General features: G+C 43.8%; 1 protein-coding gene across 1 annotated transcript; it reads right to left on the bottom strand.

The window, feature by feature from the left end:
- Positions 1–5,977: 5,977 nt before the first annotated feature.
- BTG4 (B-cell translocation gene 4) lies at positions 5,978–7,579 on the bottom strand. Its single transcript, XM_009997411.1, has 4 exons — positions 7,407–7,579; positions 6,678–6,815; positions 6,310–6,505; positions 5,978–6,148 (listed from the first exon to the last, which is right to left on the bottom strand). Exons 1-4 carry the CDS (start codon positions 7,577–7,579, stop codon positions 5,978–5,980), a joined length of 678 nt encoding a protein of 225 aa, XP_009995713.1.
- Between the last annotated feature and the right edge of the window lie 6,345 nt (positions 7,580–13,924).

Genomic DNA, 13,924 nt, shown 5'->3' with positions numbered 1-13,924 from the left:
CAAGATCCATGGTCAATTCTTATGTTTGTTGTGGCATCTTTGACCACAACTTAATTCTTCTTTACCTAACTATGCACACTGCATTATGATAAAACATTTCCTTTGTAACCTGGAGCAAAGATTCCCTCCCTTTCTTTGTCCAGCCTTAGCACACTGGGGCTTTAATTTAGGTAACTTCTCCAGGGTCTTTCATAACAATATCAAATATATACTAATAAACTTCATGGTGACTACAGCCAGAGCTCAGGGGCTGGACTACACTTTAATTTACTTAATTAGAAAACTGGCAAGATGAACTACTATGATTTGCTGGGGCTTTTTCAAACAGTCTCCACTTGCCTGTGCTATTTGTTGGCTCTGTGTATCCACTGCAAATCAAGGGTGACATTTAAATGAACTTATCCCATTAATCCCTCTTGCTTTGCAGGCCTGATGTGCACACACACTCTTTACAGAAGCATTTTCCCTTCTTTGCAGGCTCCAGAAGTTAACCTGTGTGTAGCCTCCAGCATACCTCTTAGCAATGCCACAGGCAATGCCTTCAGAAACTCCTTCTTTTACCAGGTTTGTCAGCTCCCTATCTTGCCAACCTATGCAATATTTTCATATCCATTAAGTTCTGGGCCTAGAAAGTAAAATGCAAAAGTGTTTCATACTTCCCAAGCCATAGAATGCTTGATGTTTTCTAGGAAAAAGTATTGATAAGAAATCCTCATGTTAATGGTGTGTTCTCATATCAGAACACAAACTGAACAGAGCACACAAATGTTTCATGTAAGGGTCTCATTCAAAGCACATTCATTAGATCAGCTCTAGTGACTTAGCTTCTCATCTCCCAACTCCACCACTTCCATTGCTACCAAATTCTCCACAGAAGTCAACAGGGTGTCAGCATTTTACTTGCTATAATTAAATTGCAGAATCTATTGTTTTCTTTCTAAACCCCTGAGATGTTGAATGGATTTCTAAAGTTCGTGATATATCAAACCATAGAGAAACAGAAGGCAAGAATAACTATTAGCATAATAGAATATTAAATTGAAGTCCTGTGACCTTGCTGCTGTCTTGTGCTCATGGACATACCTCAAAACATTGATTTGAATCCTTCAACTCCCTTAAAAATGAGACAAATCCTTGGGAGAGCTGCAGCAACTGAGCTGACTCCTGCTGTGCCTTTGTCTCAGCTCTGGATATTTCTTCTCTCAGAAGTCAAGAAACAATCTGTTTGTTCTGAGGGATTGCCTGAGTTGTGTTGGAAGCTTCCTCCTCCTCCTGGTGCACTGCTTAGCTCACATCACTGCTGCTGACTTCAGCCACGACTCCAGCCCACTCTTCCTAAAGCTTTTTTATCAGGTAGGTCAGCAGGTTACAAATGGAATTGCATCACAGCAATGTGCATCAAAAAATCACCATTTTGAAAGGGCTAACACCTTTGTACAGCTTCTAATAATAAAAACCAAAAGGGGAGATGAAAAGAGAGTGAAGTGCTAGCTGAAAGGCAGGCACAGCAGCTGCTCACTGAAAGACTGATATCCAAAGACTGCTTCACCTCAGCTGAAGGCAGAGAGACAGCAGAAAAACCCACAGTCACAGAAACACTTAGGTTGGAAAAGATCTTCAAGGTCATTAAGTCCAACCATTAACCCTACTCTGCAAGTCCAGTGCTAAGCCATGTCCCCAGGCACCACTTGCAAACACATCCAGGGATGGTGACTCAACCACCTCCTTGGGCAGCCTGTTCCAGAGTCTGACAGCTCCTTCAGTGAAAAAGTGCTTCCTAATGTCTAGTCTAACCCTTCCCTGGTGCAGCTTGAGGCCATTTCCTTTTGTTATATCACCAGTTACTTGTGAGAAGAGACCAGCACCCAACCTCCTTTCAGGCAGCTGTAGAGGGTGAGGTCTCCCTTCAGACTCCTTTTCTTCAGACTAAACCAGCCCCAGTTTCCTCAACTGCTCCTCATAAGACTGGTTCTCAAGGCCCTTCACCAGCTTTGTTGCCCTTCTGCAGACACAGTCCAGCACCTCAATGTCCTTCATGCATTGAGGTGCCCAGAAGTAGACACAGTATTTGAGATGTGGCCTCACCAGGGCCAAGTACAAAGGCATGATCACCTCCCTGGACCTGCTGGCCACACCATTTCTAATACAGGCCAGATGCCATTGTCTTTCTTGGCCACCTCCTGAGCAGATTCAGCCATCTATCAATCAGAACCACCCCCCAGGTCCCTTTCTGCTGAGCAGCTTTCCAGCCACTCTTCCCCAAGCCTATAGCATTGCATGGGGTTCTTGTGGCCCAAGAGCAGGACTCAGCACTTGCCTTGTTGACATTCATACAATCAACCTCTGCCCATCAATCTAGTCTGTCCAAGTCCCTCTGCAGAGCCTCCCTGCCCTCAGGCAGGTGAACTCTCCCTCCCAACTTGGTGCCATCTGCACACTTACCGAGGGTGCATTTGATCTCCTCATCAAGATCATTGATAAAGCTGCTCAAAAGTGGTCCCAACACTGAGCCCTGAGGGACACCACTTAGTGACCAGCCACCAGCTGGGTTTAGCTCCATTCACCACCCCTCTGTGCCCAGTGCTTCACCCAGCAGAGCATGTGCCCACCCAATACCAGGACAACACCCTGTGTACAAACAGCACAGACACAGAAACACCTGCTTGCTCCACTGACAGCTAAGGAGGTAAAAACAACCACATGCTAAGCACCAGTTGGCCAGTACGTGGGAGAATCAAACAATCCTCTGTCATAATCCTAGTCCTGACTCACAGAAGAGTTACACCACACAGATCTGTTCAGAAGGAACTGGAAGCCCAGTGCTCTTCCTGTAAACCCCCATGTGGTGCAGCCCTTGCCATTCAGCCTTAAGTAAAAGCACTTGTGTATTGCAGGGGTTACCCATTACCATCTCATTTTCCCCCAAAGGTATTCCCAGGGGTTTTAGCCCCCTGCTGAAAGCCACCTTTTATGAATGATGTGTGTCCTCACAAGTAGGAAGGACCATCAGTCCATCTCATTTTCCCCCAAAGGTATTCCCAGGGATTTTAGCCCCCTGCTGAAAGCCACCCTTTATGAATGTGTCCTCACAAGTAGGAAGGACCATCAGTATTGTCTGGAAACCAACATCACACAAATATCCCCAACTAGATTCCACTCATTAATGGCCCCATGTTCTCATCTTGGTTTTAACAGGCTATCAACTGCTGCATATTGACCATACTATGCAGCACATTGGTGGTATCAATTCCCTGGGAAAGAAATAGACTCCCAGGAATGAAAGTCTGTTTCACACAAATATCCCCAACTAGATTCCACTCATGAATGGCCCCATGTTGTCATCTTGGTTTTAACAGGCTATCAGCTGCTGTATATTGACCACACTATGCAGCACATTGGTGGTATCAAATCCCTGGGAAAGAAATGAAGTCCTTTCACACAAAATAGACTCCCAGAAATGAAAGTCTGTTCTGATGTCCTACTATTGTTTGATTCTATCTTTTTCCTCCCCCTTATTAATACCTTGGTTCAGTGGTTGGCTGAAAAGAACTGTTCAACTGCTTCCAGATTCTCAAAACACTTGGGTTTTTTTCTAGGCACTCAAGGCTTGTCTTAGTGAAATGTTCTCCCTCAGACTCCAGCTGTCAGCAGTTCTTCAGGGAGATAAAGCATATGGGTTAAGCCAAGTATTGTTAAAGGAAGAACCATTCTCTAAGGAGGACATAAACCTCATCTCCCAACTTTTTGATGTGAAAGTGAAAAGCCTCAAAGATATGGAAGCCTCTAAGAAGGTAATAAAACATCACCAGACAAGGTCCAGATGAAGCAGTTTGTAAAGAGGTTTTTAAAATTAACACTGATCTGCTTTCTCCACTTCTGTGCTTGCTGCATAACAGAAGAACAACTTCTTGCTCCACTCAAAGTCTGAGGAACAACTAAATGAATTGGTTGTGAAGAAAGAAGAGCATTTCCTTTGTACCTTGAGCAACCATGAAAAGGGCAGTTTTGCATGCAGGACAGGGTAAGAGTGATTTGACAGGAGGTGTTACTAACTGCTGTATTAAGACAGCAACAACTGAACAATTTGGGAGGTGTGATACACAGCAAACCATGACACCATCATGACCTCACTTTATACTACAAAACCAGTCAAGCCAGTCTACCCTCCACAACCAGGCATGTTGCACAGGTAGCAGGTCAGATTCATTGCCACAGGATGTCACAGAAAGGCTGATGGCTTCTCTATAACCTACCATCTTTTTCTCACTAACAGAGAAATTCCAGTGAAATTTATTTTTCTGGTTCACTCTTGTGAAAAGTCCACATATCTCACTTTAGCAATGGTATTTCTACTGTCTGATTTTAAGAATTTCCTTTCATTTTTTAGCATTGAAGAGGAAATCTGCACCTACTCATCCCCTTCTGAACTTGAGGATAAGGTGGACGTATTGACTGAAGAGCTCGTGCGTATCATAGAGGATGAACATGAGTTTTTAAACAGTCAAGGCAATGAAGATTTGCTTTTTTACTACCGTGAAGTCACTAGTTTGGAGAAAGACTGTTTGGTGAAACAAATAGATGCATTAGAAGAGCAGATAGCCCTGTGCAGAAAGCTGTAGTGGTCCTCAACAGGACACGTGGTGGTTTGGTTCTAATTTGATCCTCTGCATTTGTCCTCAGGCTTTAAGCCAAAGTGTATCTTGCATTTGTTTTAACTATCATGTTTTCTCCCCCTCATACTAGAGGCTCATTAAATTAGCAGTGGAAGCAACGTGGCAACTTAAGTGACAAATCTTTGGCCTAAGTGACTGATTTCTGGCAATACCCAAGTTGTTGCAAAAGCTCCATCCCAGAATTTCCAGGAACAGAAGCAAAATACAGCATCACTCACATCTGCTTAGTGTTTAAGAAAATAAATGTGGGGGTTTTTTCAAACTAATGTTTCAGTCCATGTTCTGAAGCCTCTGCAGACCTCAGCTGATGGCTACACTGTTCTGCTGAGACAATGAAAGCTTTAGATATGATCAGCCCAAGTAACCATATCTACACAATTACACATCAAGAGCAAGAATTACTACATCTACCACTGAAAGCAACTTACACAGCCCAGACAACCTCTGCTTCTGAAGTCACCATATTCCAGCTCCTCTGTGGTACCACCTATACAGAAATGCAGGTCCTGCACTGCCCCATATTCCAGCTCCTCTGTGGTACCACCTATGGCAGTGCAGGACCTGCATTTCTGTAAAGACCAGCCCTGCTCATGCTTGGACAGACAATTTTGCCTCCTCCCACATTCAAGATCCAGACACCCATGAAACTACTTGCTGATCAATGAAACCCACCACAGCCTTTGGCTCAGGTGAGAAGCAAGAAGGGAAGGAGCAGAGTCACCTGAGATCTTCCCTTCTCTGCCAGCACAAGACATGGAGGCAAGGACAAGCTCCAGGTTCTCACAAGGCACTGAACACCCCAACACTAATGCTGTTACCTCATTACACACCAGATGTTCAACCCTGGGAAGGGGCTGTGTTACTGCAGCTTCACCCATGTGACGTGCAGATGTTTTGCTCACAGTGCAGCTGCCCTTGCTACCTTTGCCAGCAGGAAGAAGACTATCATCCAAAGCAACTTGGAGGATGTTTTTATCTTCCTTTGTGTTGTCACCAAAAAGCTTTTAAACTCCCTTCAGGGCAGTGATAGCAGATCAGACAGCTTTTAAAAAATCATTAGTAGATTTATTGATATATGCATTTCCTTTTTAACTTACAAGTAGAGTTTCACATTCATTTTCAATCTTATGTTAACATTAATAAAACATTTTAAAATTATATCATAAAACCCCAAAGTTTCAGATGCAGGAAGTAAAAGATAAGGATCAGACAGTAAGTGCTTTCTGTTTTTAGGGAACTCTGCAGTGCCAGCCTTTATCCCAGACAACAGCTCAGTGTTTCAGCACTGAGGCAGAGCCACAGATCTACCTCTTGGTGTTGATCCAGTGGTATCTGTCAACACGCAGTCCTGTGAAAGCAGCTGTGGGCCTGTGGAGTTTGTAACCCCTGTGCTGGGCATAATATGAGCCATCAGTCATATAGGCCTTCCGATAGAGGTACTGAGACCAGGGCTGGATGGGTCCCTTGCAGTAGAACTGAACAGCAAGAAATGAGAGGGTGTCAAAATGTGTTTGGGGAAAGAGGGGAGGTTAGCCTGGCCATCTATTGTATTCAATCTATTGTATCCCTTCATGAGCAGCCATAGGGCAGGGGGCTAGCTCTTCCTGAAAGCTCCACACCCTCACCACATGCTCACCTGGTAGACACTGTTGGGATTGCTGACAGTAGGGATGGCTTGTGGCTCCTTGCTGAAGCTCTCCTCATCAGAAGAGATGCCAGAATGATAGTCTAGTGCTGCTCTGTCAACAGCATAGCTGATCTGCTGAGGAAGATCTGGGTTCTCCTCTCCTTCAAAGTGTGCAATTGTGAAGGGCTGGCTCTTCTCACCATACCTGGGAGGGACTGCATTGGCATGAGGCAGCTCTGCACTTGCAGTAAGGCCACCTGGGACTAGGCAGCTGACCCCAGTGAGCAATCAGGCACTGAGACCCTAGTTACAGGCTTGGAGCTGATCAAGTTTATACAGGGCACCTGAGGTGCATCAGCCACAGCTTCCCAACTCACCTGCAACACACCTCAAATGGATCAACCCACAGTGTCAACTCTTTTGGCAAGCCAAGCTGAGTGAAGTCCACATTACTCTCTGCACAAGCTTGCTCCAGCACTGGATCTCTTGTCTGGTGTTTGTTTATCCTTATACACCTAAGGAAGAACAAAGTGCAGGTGGATTTAAAGTTTCACTGCAGCTTTGAAAGTTCTGCTCATACACAAACTCAAATTCATTTCCCACCCCTTCAACACATTTAGATTCTTAATGCAAGCTCTTACTCATAGCCCAAATCAGGGTAAGTTCACCCACCTCACAAGCCAACTTATAAACCCAGACAAGGTTTTGCCTTTTCTAAGCACATAATGCAGCAATTCACTTCATCAGTCATTTTAAGAGAATTGAAGCACTTGCAACAACTCCACAAGTCAGTGTAACAGCACTTGAGTTCTGAACTCAAGTCAGAGGGCTACTCAAGATTCTTTGCACATATTCTCTTCAAATTTCCACCTCAGATCCCCAGTCATGCCTGCACAGACACACACTGTGAAGCCCCGCAGGTGCATCTTCACCAACTAATGCCACCTCTACCCTCAGGCTTAGGGGATTCTAAGTGATTCTCTTTCAATTTTGGGTCACTTATTCCAATTTAAAGGCTCCAGGCACTGAAAGAGTACTCACTGCAACTTTAACATCATGCAAAGGCTCTGTTCCCCCCCCCTCCTCTTCTTTAAGGGTCCTCTTACCTGAAGGCTTGTCCTCTGGATGGATTGTCCAAGTACCAGTGATTCTTATACTTCTCAAAGAGTATTGTTGTCAGCTTAGCTGCAAATTGCTCCATTTTATGTTTGCTCAGCTTGTCTTCCCTTTTCACTAGCCTCGTGATGAAGAAGACTGTGGCAGCAATTTCATCCTTCATTTTAAAGGGAAGTGCACAAGGTGCTTTAGCTGTTGGATAGTCAGAAGAGATGAGACACTATACTAGGAAGGTTTTATGACATTAAGGTGCTATCAAGCTCTAGGGATAGATATTGTAAAACAGATAGGACCTAAATAAGCCCAATTGCCAAACAACTAATAAGCTTAGTTGTAGGTAATAAAACTCATATAATGCTTTGCTAGAAGGCACTCACACTAAGCAAGTTAGCAGAGTATAAAGTAAAGAGTTTTAAATTTAGTACTCCTTATTACAAAATCACCTCTACATTACCATCTACAACCAACAGTTCTTACAATTAAATAACTAACTTAAACACAGACCACAAACATTACCTTCTCAAGCCAGAACTGTTGAACACAAGAGGATGTACTTCAAATAGTCACCAAAGACACAGGTCTAAACCAAAAAGAAACCGTATCACCCACACAGAGTGAGAAAAATAGCCAACACATGCCTCTCTTTTCCCCTACTGGCCCTTGCTGAGGGTTTATATAGAGCAGGGAATCATGTGGCTCTGAGGAATGTAACAATATTCAGGTGTGCACCATTAGACCAACTAGCAAGCTGGTTTTCCAATGGACTTTGTTTTATTCCAGTATCAGCTCCTTCTTTTAGGGTATATTTAGCTGATTCAGGCCTGCATTCTGTCGTGTCCATCACTCTGTCTCACAAGCATCTGTGCAATATTTCAGTGAAATATCCACTGTGAGAAAAACACACCAGGCCTGGTAATTAGTTCTGAAAATTGCACTTGCCTACTTCTAGCAGATTTTACACAACACACTGCTTTCCTTAGGAAGCTTTCACATTTGGAATTCCTTACTTTGAAAACTGCCTGGCTCTGTACTTATGGTAATATTAATCCTCCTGGTGATTTATCTAGATGTTCACATTATTAGTATAGTTTGATTTTATTTCTGAGGCATTTAATTCAGTGTGAAGGGCCCTGCTAGAGGACTCACCTGCAAGCAGTTTCTCAGAAGTGAGAAGAAGTATCTGAGAACTTTCTACTAGTTACACACAAGTCCCCTAAGGCTTTGCAGAGGAAAAAGCTGCACTACATGCAAAGCATGAGGCAAATACAACTTCTAGTGGAAGCTTTTGAAGCTTTACTTCTAGGAAAATGCAGCTGTGAGCAACTCCCACAGATCTGAGGGTTTTTAACTCTGCTGACAAAAGAGGTGTCCAGGAAACGTCAAATGAGAGCAAGAATGGCCACCTAAAAATGACAGGATTATGATTTGTGAGCTTCTTCTCAAGAACAGGTTAGTGCACTCAGGGCTTCATGCACAGACACAGGGATTGTGACTCCTCTAGGGATGATGCTGCCTTTCCTGCAGAGCCTAGAAAGTTGCTATTTCATCTGGTTTCTTTGCCTTCATGTCATTTTTTTCACAATATCATATTATAATCTAATAAAATATATTACTTCTTCCCATAAAACATGTTTTCCTTTTTTTTTTTCTTGAACTTTCAAGGCTAAAATAACATTTCCACTGCAAAACAGCACCAGGAATCATAAGGAGTCTTTTCCCTGCCCTGGAGTCTGATCATGGTTTCCATGTGGGACCTGACCCTGATCCAGTTCAGTCTCAGGAATTATCCAGTCTTTTCCTCAATAAATGCCAGGCTGGTTTGGATCAGTGGGCCACACTAATTGATGGGACTTTGAACTGTCTCCTGCTTTCTCACTTTCCCCAACTTGTCCAGGCAGGCCCTGTGAGTTGGGAAATTCTGTGACCAAAGAGTGAAGGGACTAGATTCCAGAGAGGACAATCAAAGAGAATCTGAATCCCTGCACCACCTCCTTTGTTGAGTTACTTGTTCCCATAGTTAACACATCAACTGCCAGTCAGCAACAAACAAACTCTTCACCTGAGGAACCAGATTCCAACAGTGCAATCAGTCATGCAACCAGGTGCTACTTCTTGGATATCTGGAGGCAAGACCCAGGCCAAACTACACACATTTATAACAACAACCACATGAAAATTCAAGCCAAGTTCTTGGCAATTCATCCTGTTGGGTCTAATTGTTAAGGTTGTCATTGACACAGAAGAAAGGCTCTAAGAACTTTTTAGCTTGGTAATTTTTAATGTCTTGCAGGAGTTCAAAAGTGTTTATTTTAGTGGCACAGAAACCAGAATAGCAGAGAGAATTCCTGGCTTCCCATCTCAGTGACAAGAACAACTGGATCCTTTAATTAGGTAGATTCACTGAACTCAGATCCTTCATAATGCTGCCAGTTGTCACTGACTTAAGAAAACGTAGCCCTGGGTACTCTGTTTGGATAATAAGCAGCAAAGAAAATGTCAAAGCCAAAATTTGAACAGTACATCCCAATGCTCCCACTCATTCCCAGTTGCATCCAAAGAGAAACTGTGAGCATCCCAGCAGAGTTTGCAGAAAACGAGATGAATAGCCAAGACATGCCTGAGATAAATGAATAGGTTAAATGGTGCTGGTTTTTAATGCTTATCAGGAAGAGAAAAACCCCAAACCACCAAAAAAAACACTGCATGACAGTGACTAGAGCTTCATGGGACTGATCCAGATCTCTCTGAAATCAATGGAAATCTGTCCAGATACTTCAGTGGGATTCAGATCAGGCCCCTCACTCAGCACAAGCATTCTTAGCCAGATTAAATTATGGGTCTCCTGGGCCACCAGGCAAGCCTAGGCATGAACCACAAAGGTAAAGAGTCAGACACAGTTTCTGTAGTAACTGCAGCCCAAACCAAGAGCACACACAGTTTCCTAAGCACATTACTGGCAAGATTCATGCCTGCAGAATTTTTTGCAGATTTCTTGTGTTAAAGGATTGAGTACATGGAACTAACAGAACAACGTGCATCTTGCCAGTAACAACCTTCTTCTACAAGCCATTTGATTTTTGTGGATGATGGATGACAGACAATTTCTCCAGGTAAGCAGCTGAAGTTCATAACTATTGATACAAAAATCAGCCAGACTGAGTGATTTCCCAGTGGAAAAACATCCTAGATGACAATCATCTCAGAGAAAAGCACTTTGTATTTGCTTTTCCAGTTCTTTCTTCCTCCCTATTTCCATGCCACAATTTGCAGAAATGACAAGAGATTTGAGCCACCCAGCAACACACAATTCACATTACAAGCATGGAGAAATGGCTTGGCTAGGCTCTCAGGAATCAGGGACAGAGGTGGTGTGAGTCACTGCTGGGTGAAGAAGTGCAGCATGTACCTCCCACTGCCAGGAGCACGAGACATTTATTCTTTTGAGCTGCTAATCTGTCTTTTTTGGGGCCTCCCTCTCCAACAGCTGGACTCCTGGTATGTATTAAACCAGGCTGAACCCCCAGTGTCCAAATACCAACCTAGAGGCGTGTGCCTGGACTGCCACATGTGACACTAAAGCTTGGATCAGCTTTGGTGTCTGTGACCCAACCTGTATCCACCTGCCCACAGGAGCAGGGTGCAAGCTCTGGGTGTGACTTTGCCCATAGAAACACCTTTTGCAACAAACCTTTCTGTGGCAAGAACCATCTACATGTTCCAAAGCAGCAGTCCAGCCTCCATGCACAAGCCCCAGCTGAGTGGCCATGACGACAGAGTGTACACAAAGGTTAGAGGTGTGGGGCTGACCCACAGCCCAGGCTGGGAACACTCCAACCCTGGAGTCCCAGAGGAATAGATGAGGCACCCAGGGGCCACCTAAGGGATCATGGAATGGTTTGGGTTGGAAGGGACCTTAAAGATCATCCAACCCCCCTGCATGGAACCATCCCAGAGGCTTGTCTGGGAGGAAAGGAGTGCTGGGTGCTCAGGAACAGGTTGCTGTTGGAAAAGGGAAGGCAGTGAGGAAGGAAGAAGCTTTCCCTTCCCATTACATCTTTTCTAATAATTTTATTACAAACACAGCCTTTATCAGGATTATTACAAGGTAAGTCCTGAGTTCTTTTAATGCATTTTAACAGCAAGGCATTTATGGAATTTGCAGACAAACTTATCCCTGGAACCTCACAGACTCTTGTCTCATTGCTGGTTTAGGAACTGCCTTATAAATGTATATAAAATAGTTTTAGCACATTATTAATTGCATACATGTTGCAGACACGAGGCATAATTGATTGTAATTACCTACACGTACTCAACTTTGTTCTGCAGAGCAGATTTGCTCGTTTCTTTAGCTACCACAAATTAGTGTAAGAGGTTTGAGCAGCCTGACACCTGACTGCCAGCATGATCTGTGTTCCTCTGGTTTGCTGGGAAAAACAACAATTTTTCTGAAGTTCATGGAACTACTGAAATTCTACTGTTCTTGCTGCTGCTGTAACTGGATGCCATTTCTTCTGGAAACCTTTAAGTGGACAAAAAAAAAGGTGCTGTAGAACATTAGCTCAAATGCCCCAAGTAGAGAACAAGGATAATTAGAATCACTGGGACATCATGTGCTGTAAACCTGGTAGGATGTTTTTTATATTGAACATTTTGGTCTTTCCCAAATTTTCTGCTGTATTTCCACTTCCAGCTCTGAATGCACCACTTAGTCCACATCCATGCAGCAAGGACTGCACGACAAGGCTTTTCTCCTTTCCCATTCCCACTGTGGCCTGTTGTAATAATTTAAATTTTAGTATTCCATTGCTTTGTCTTTGCACTCCTGCAATGATCTTTATGATGCACACACTGCAGTTTTTCATTATTGGAACAATTAATTTGTGATAGAAAGACTTTAGATTCAGTAGAATAACACTACAGGTGAACAGACCAGTGTTTTCAATTATTGTCAGTTCCTTGTTGTTGTAAGAGCATTTCAGGAGATGTTAATGTCATGATTGGAAGTGCTGTCTTTTCTTCTAGGTCTGAATGCCATGACCCCCTCCCAGGAGTAGTGCTTGGTTTGTAGGCAGTGTAGTTAGCTGATTGTATCCCTTGCTTCACAATCACTAACTCCACTGCCATCAAAACAAGGCACAGGATTCCCTGCTCCAGCCTCAGCACAGAAAACTGCACCACAAAACTTCCTCACCACATCCTTATTCCTAGTGCAAAACTCTTCCTCTTGCTTATTCCTTTACAGCTTGCTTTCCAGAATTTCAACTGGCCAACAGAAGGGTGTGAGGTGTGTTGGCAATATCAAGTGAAACCTTCAATTTCTTTGAGTTGGTGCTAAAATCCTTTAGAAAATTCCCTGAAGCAAGAATGCTGTCATGTTTAAATAGTTCAGCCACATGAAGACTCATTGTATATTTCATTGTTCAGGCACCAAGATTGGACTAAGAATTTTTTGTTGTTGTTGTTTTACCCTCCAGTTTATCTTTCAGGTACTGGGAAAATAATTTTCATTTAGCTTTCATGTGTTATTTAACTAAGCAAAATGGGTTTTGAGCAATGATTACATATTAAACTCACTATACACTATACATGTTTTATTTACTTTAGCCATCTTGCTTAACTTCCAAGAATTTTAAGAATGAAGGAAATATCTAAAAGCACTAGGATCTCCTCTAAGAATTTTTTTTTAAACAAAACCCAAGTCTTGATCAAAAGGGAATTGTCTCCTCCCTCAGCCTAGTTACTAGGCAGTGTAGTTAGCTGATTGCCAAAAATAACAATCACTAGCCACACAGCCAGGTAAAGAGGTTTGGAAGATACCTCAAGGGAATTCAGAAGCACAGGAATTTTGGCAACAGAAGGCAGATAAACTAACCACTTTGCAGCAGCAATCAATGGACAAGCAGGAAAGTGAAATAAACAAGTGAAAGGTACCAGCTTGCCTGTCACGCCTGCAAGAGTCATCACTGCATTTGTCAAGCCAATTTCACTGCACCTTGCTGTGTCACACACTTCATTCACAGCTGGTTTTATGTCCAGGACACTAAAAAAACGTGAGAACAAACGGAAAGGTTTATTCCTTCCCCAGATTTGCAGACGTCAGCTCTGATGTCTGTGCCCACCTCAACCTCACCCTTCCCTTAAGGCTGCTGTTTTCGCATTTACCTCCATTTACTCTTGTTGAATCAATAAAATCCAGGTCTGTAGCGGGGGCTACTTCCCATTCCTGGAGACCTGGGGCTCAGCTGGAGTGGCAACGGCCCGGAGAGCCCCGAAATGAGGCACCGAGAGCTCAGCTCCCGCGTCCCCCCATGGGCGGTTTGTCCCTTGCCCAGCGGTTGGGTGTGGGCTTCTCGCTTCGTCCCAGGGCAGGAGCAGACACGTTGGGCACCCCGGGACACAGCCCAGCCATGGGGACAGAGCCAGGACAGCCCCCCGTGGCACCCGAGGGGCCTCTTGTCTTCGCTGGCTCCAGCCCAAGCACCGTGGGCTCTGCCCACGCCTTCTG

Source organism: Chaetura pelagica, unplaced genomic scaffold, assembly GCF_000747805.2.
Source record: "Chaetura pelagica isolate M959 unplaced genomic scaffold, ChaPel_1.0 scaffold775, whole genome shotgun sequence".
Taxonomy (NCBI): domain Eukaryota; kingdom Metazoa; phylum Chordata; class Aves; order Apodiformes; family Apodidae; genus Chaetura; species Chaetura pelagica.
This window is presented reverse-complemented; position numbering and strand designations above follow the sequence as displayed.

What these genes read in the sequence shown, in the direction of transcription:
- BTG4 (XM_009997411.1), bottom strand. Translation starts at nt 7,579, where the DNA reads ATGAAGGATGAAATTGCTGCCACAGTCTTCTTCATCACGAGGCTAGTG. An exon ending in CCATTTGAGGTGTGTTGCAG is followed by an intron (nt 6,506 to 6,677) that starts GTGAGTTGGGAA and finishes AGTCCCTCCCAG; the next exon opens with GTATGGTGAGAAGAGCCAGC. An exon ending in ATCCCAACAGTGTCTACCAG is followed by an intron (nt 6,149 to 6,309) that starts GTGAGCATGTGG and finishes CTTGCTGTTCAG; the next exon opens with TTCTACTGCAAGGGACCCAT.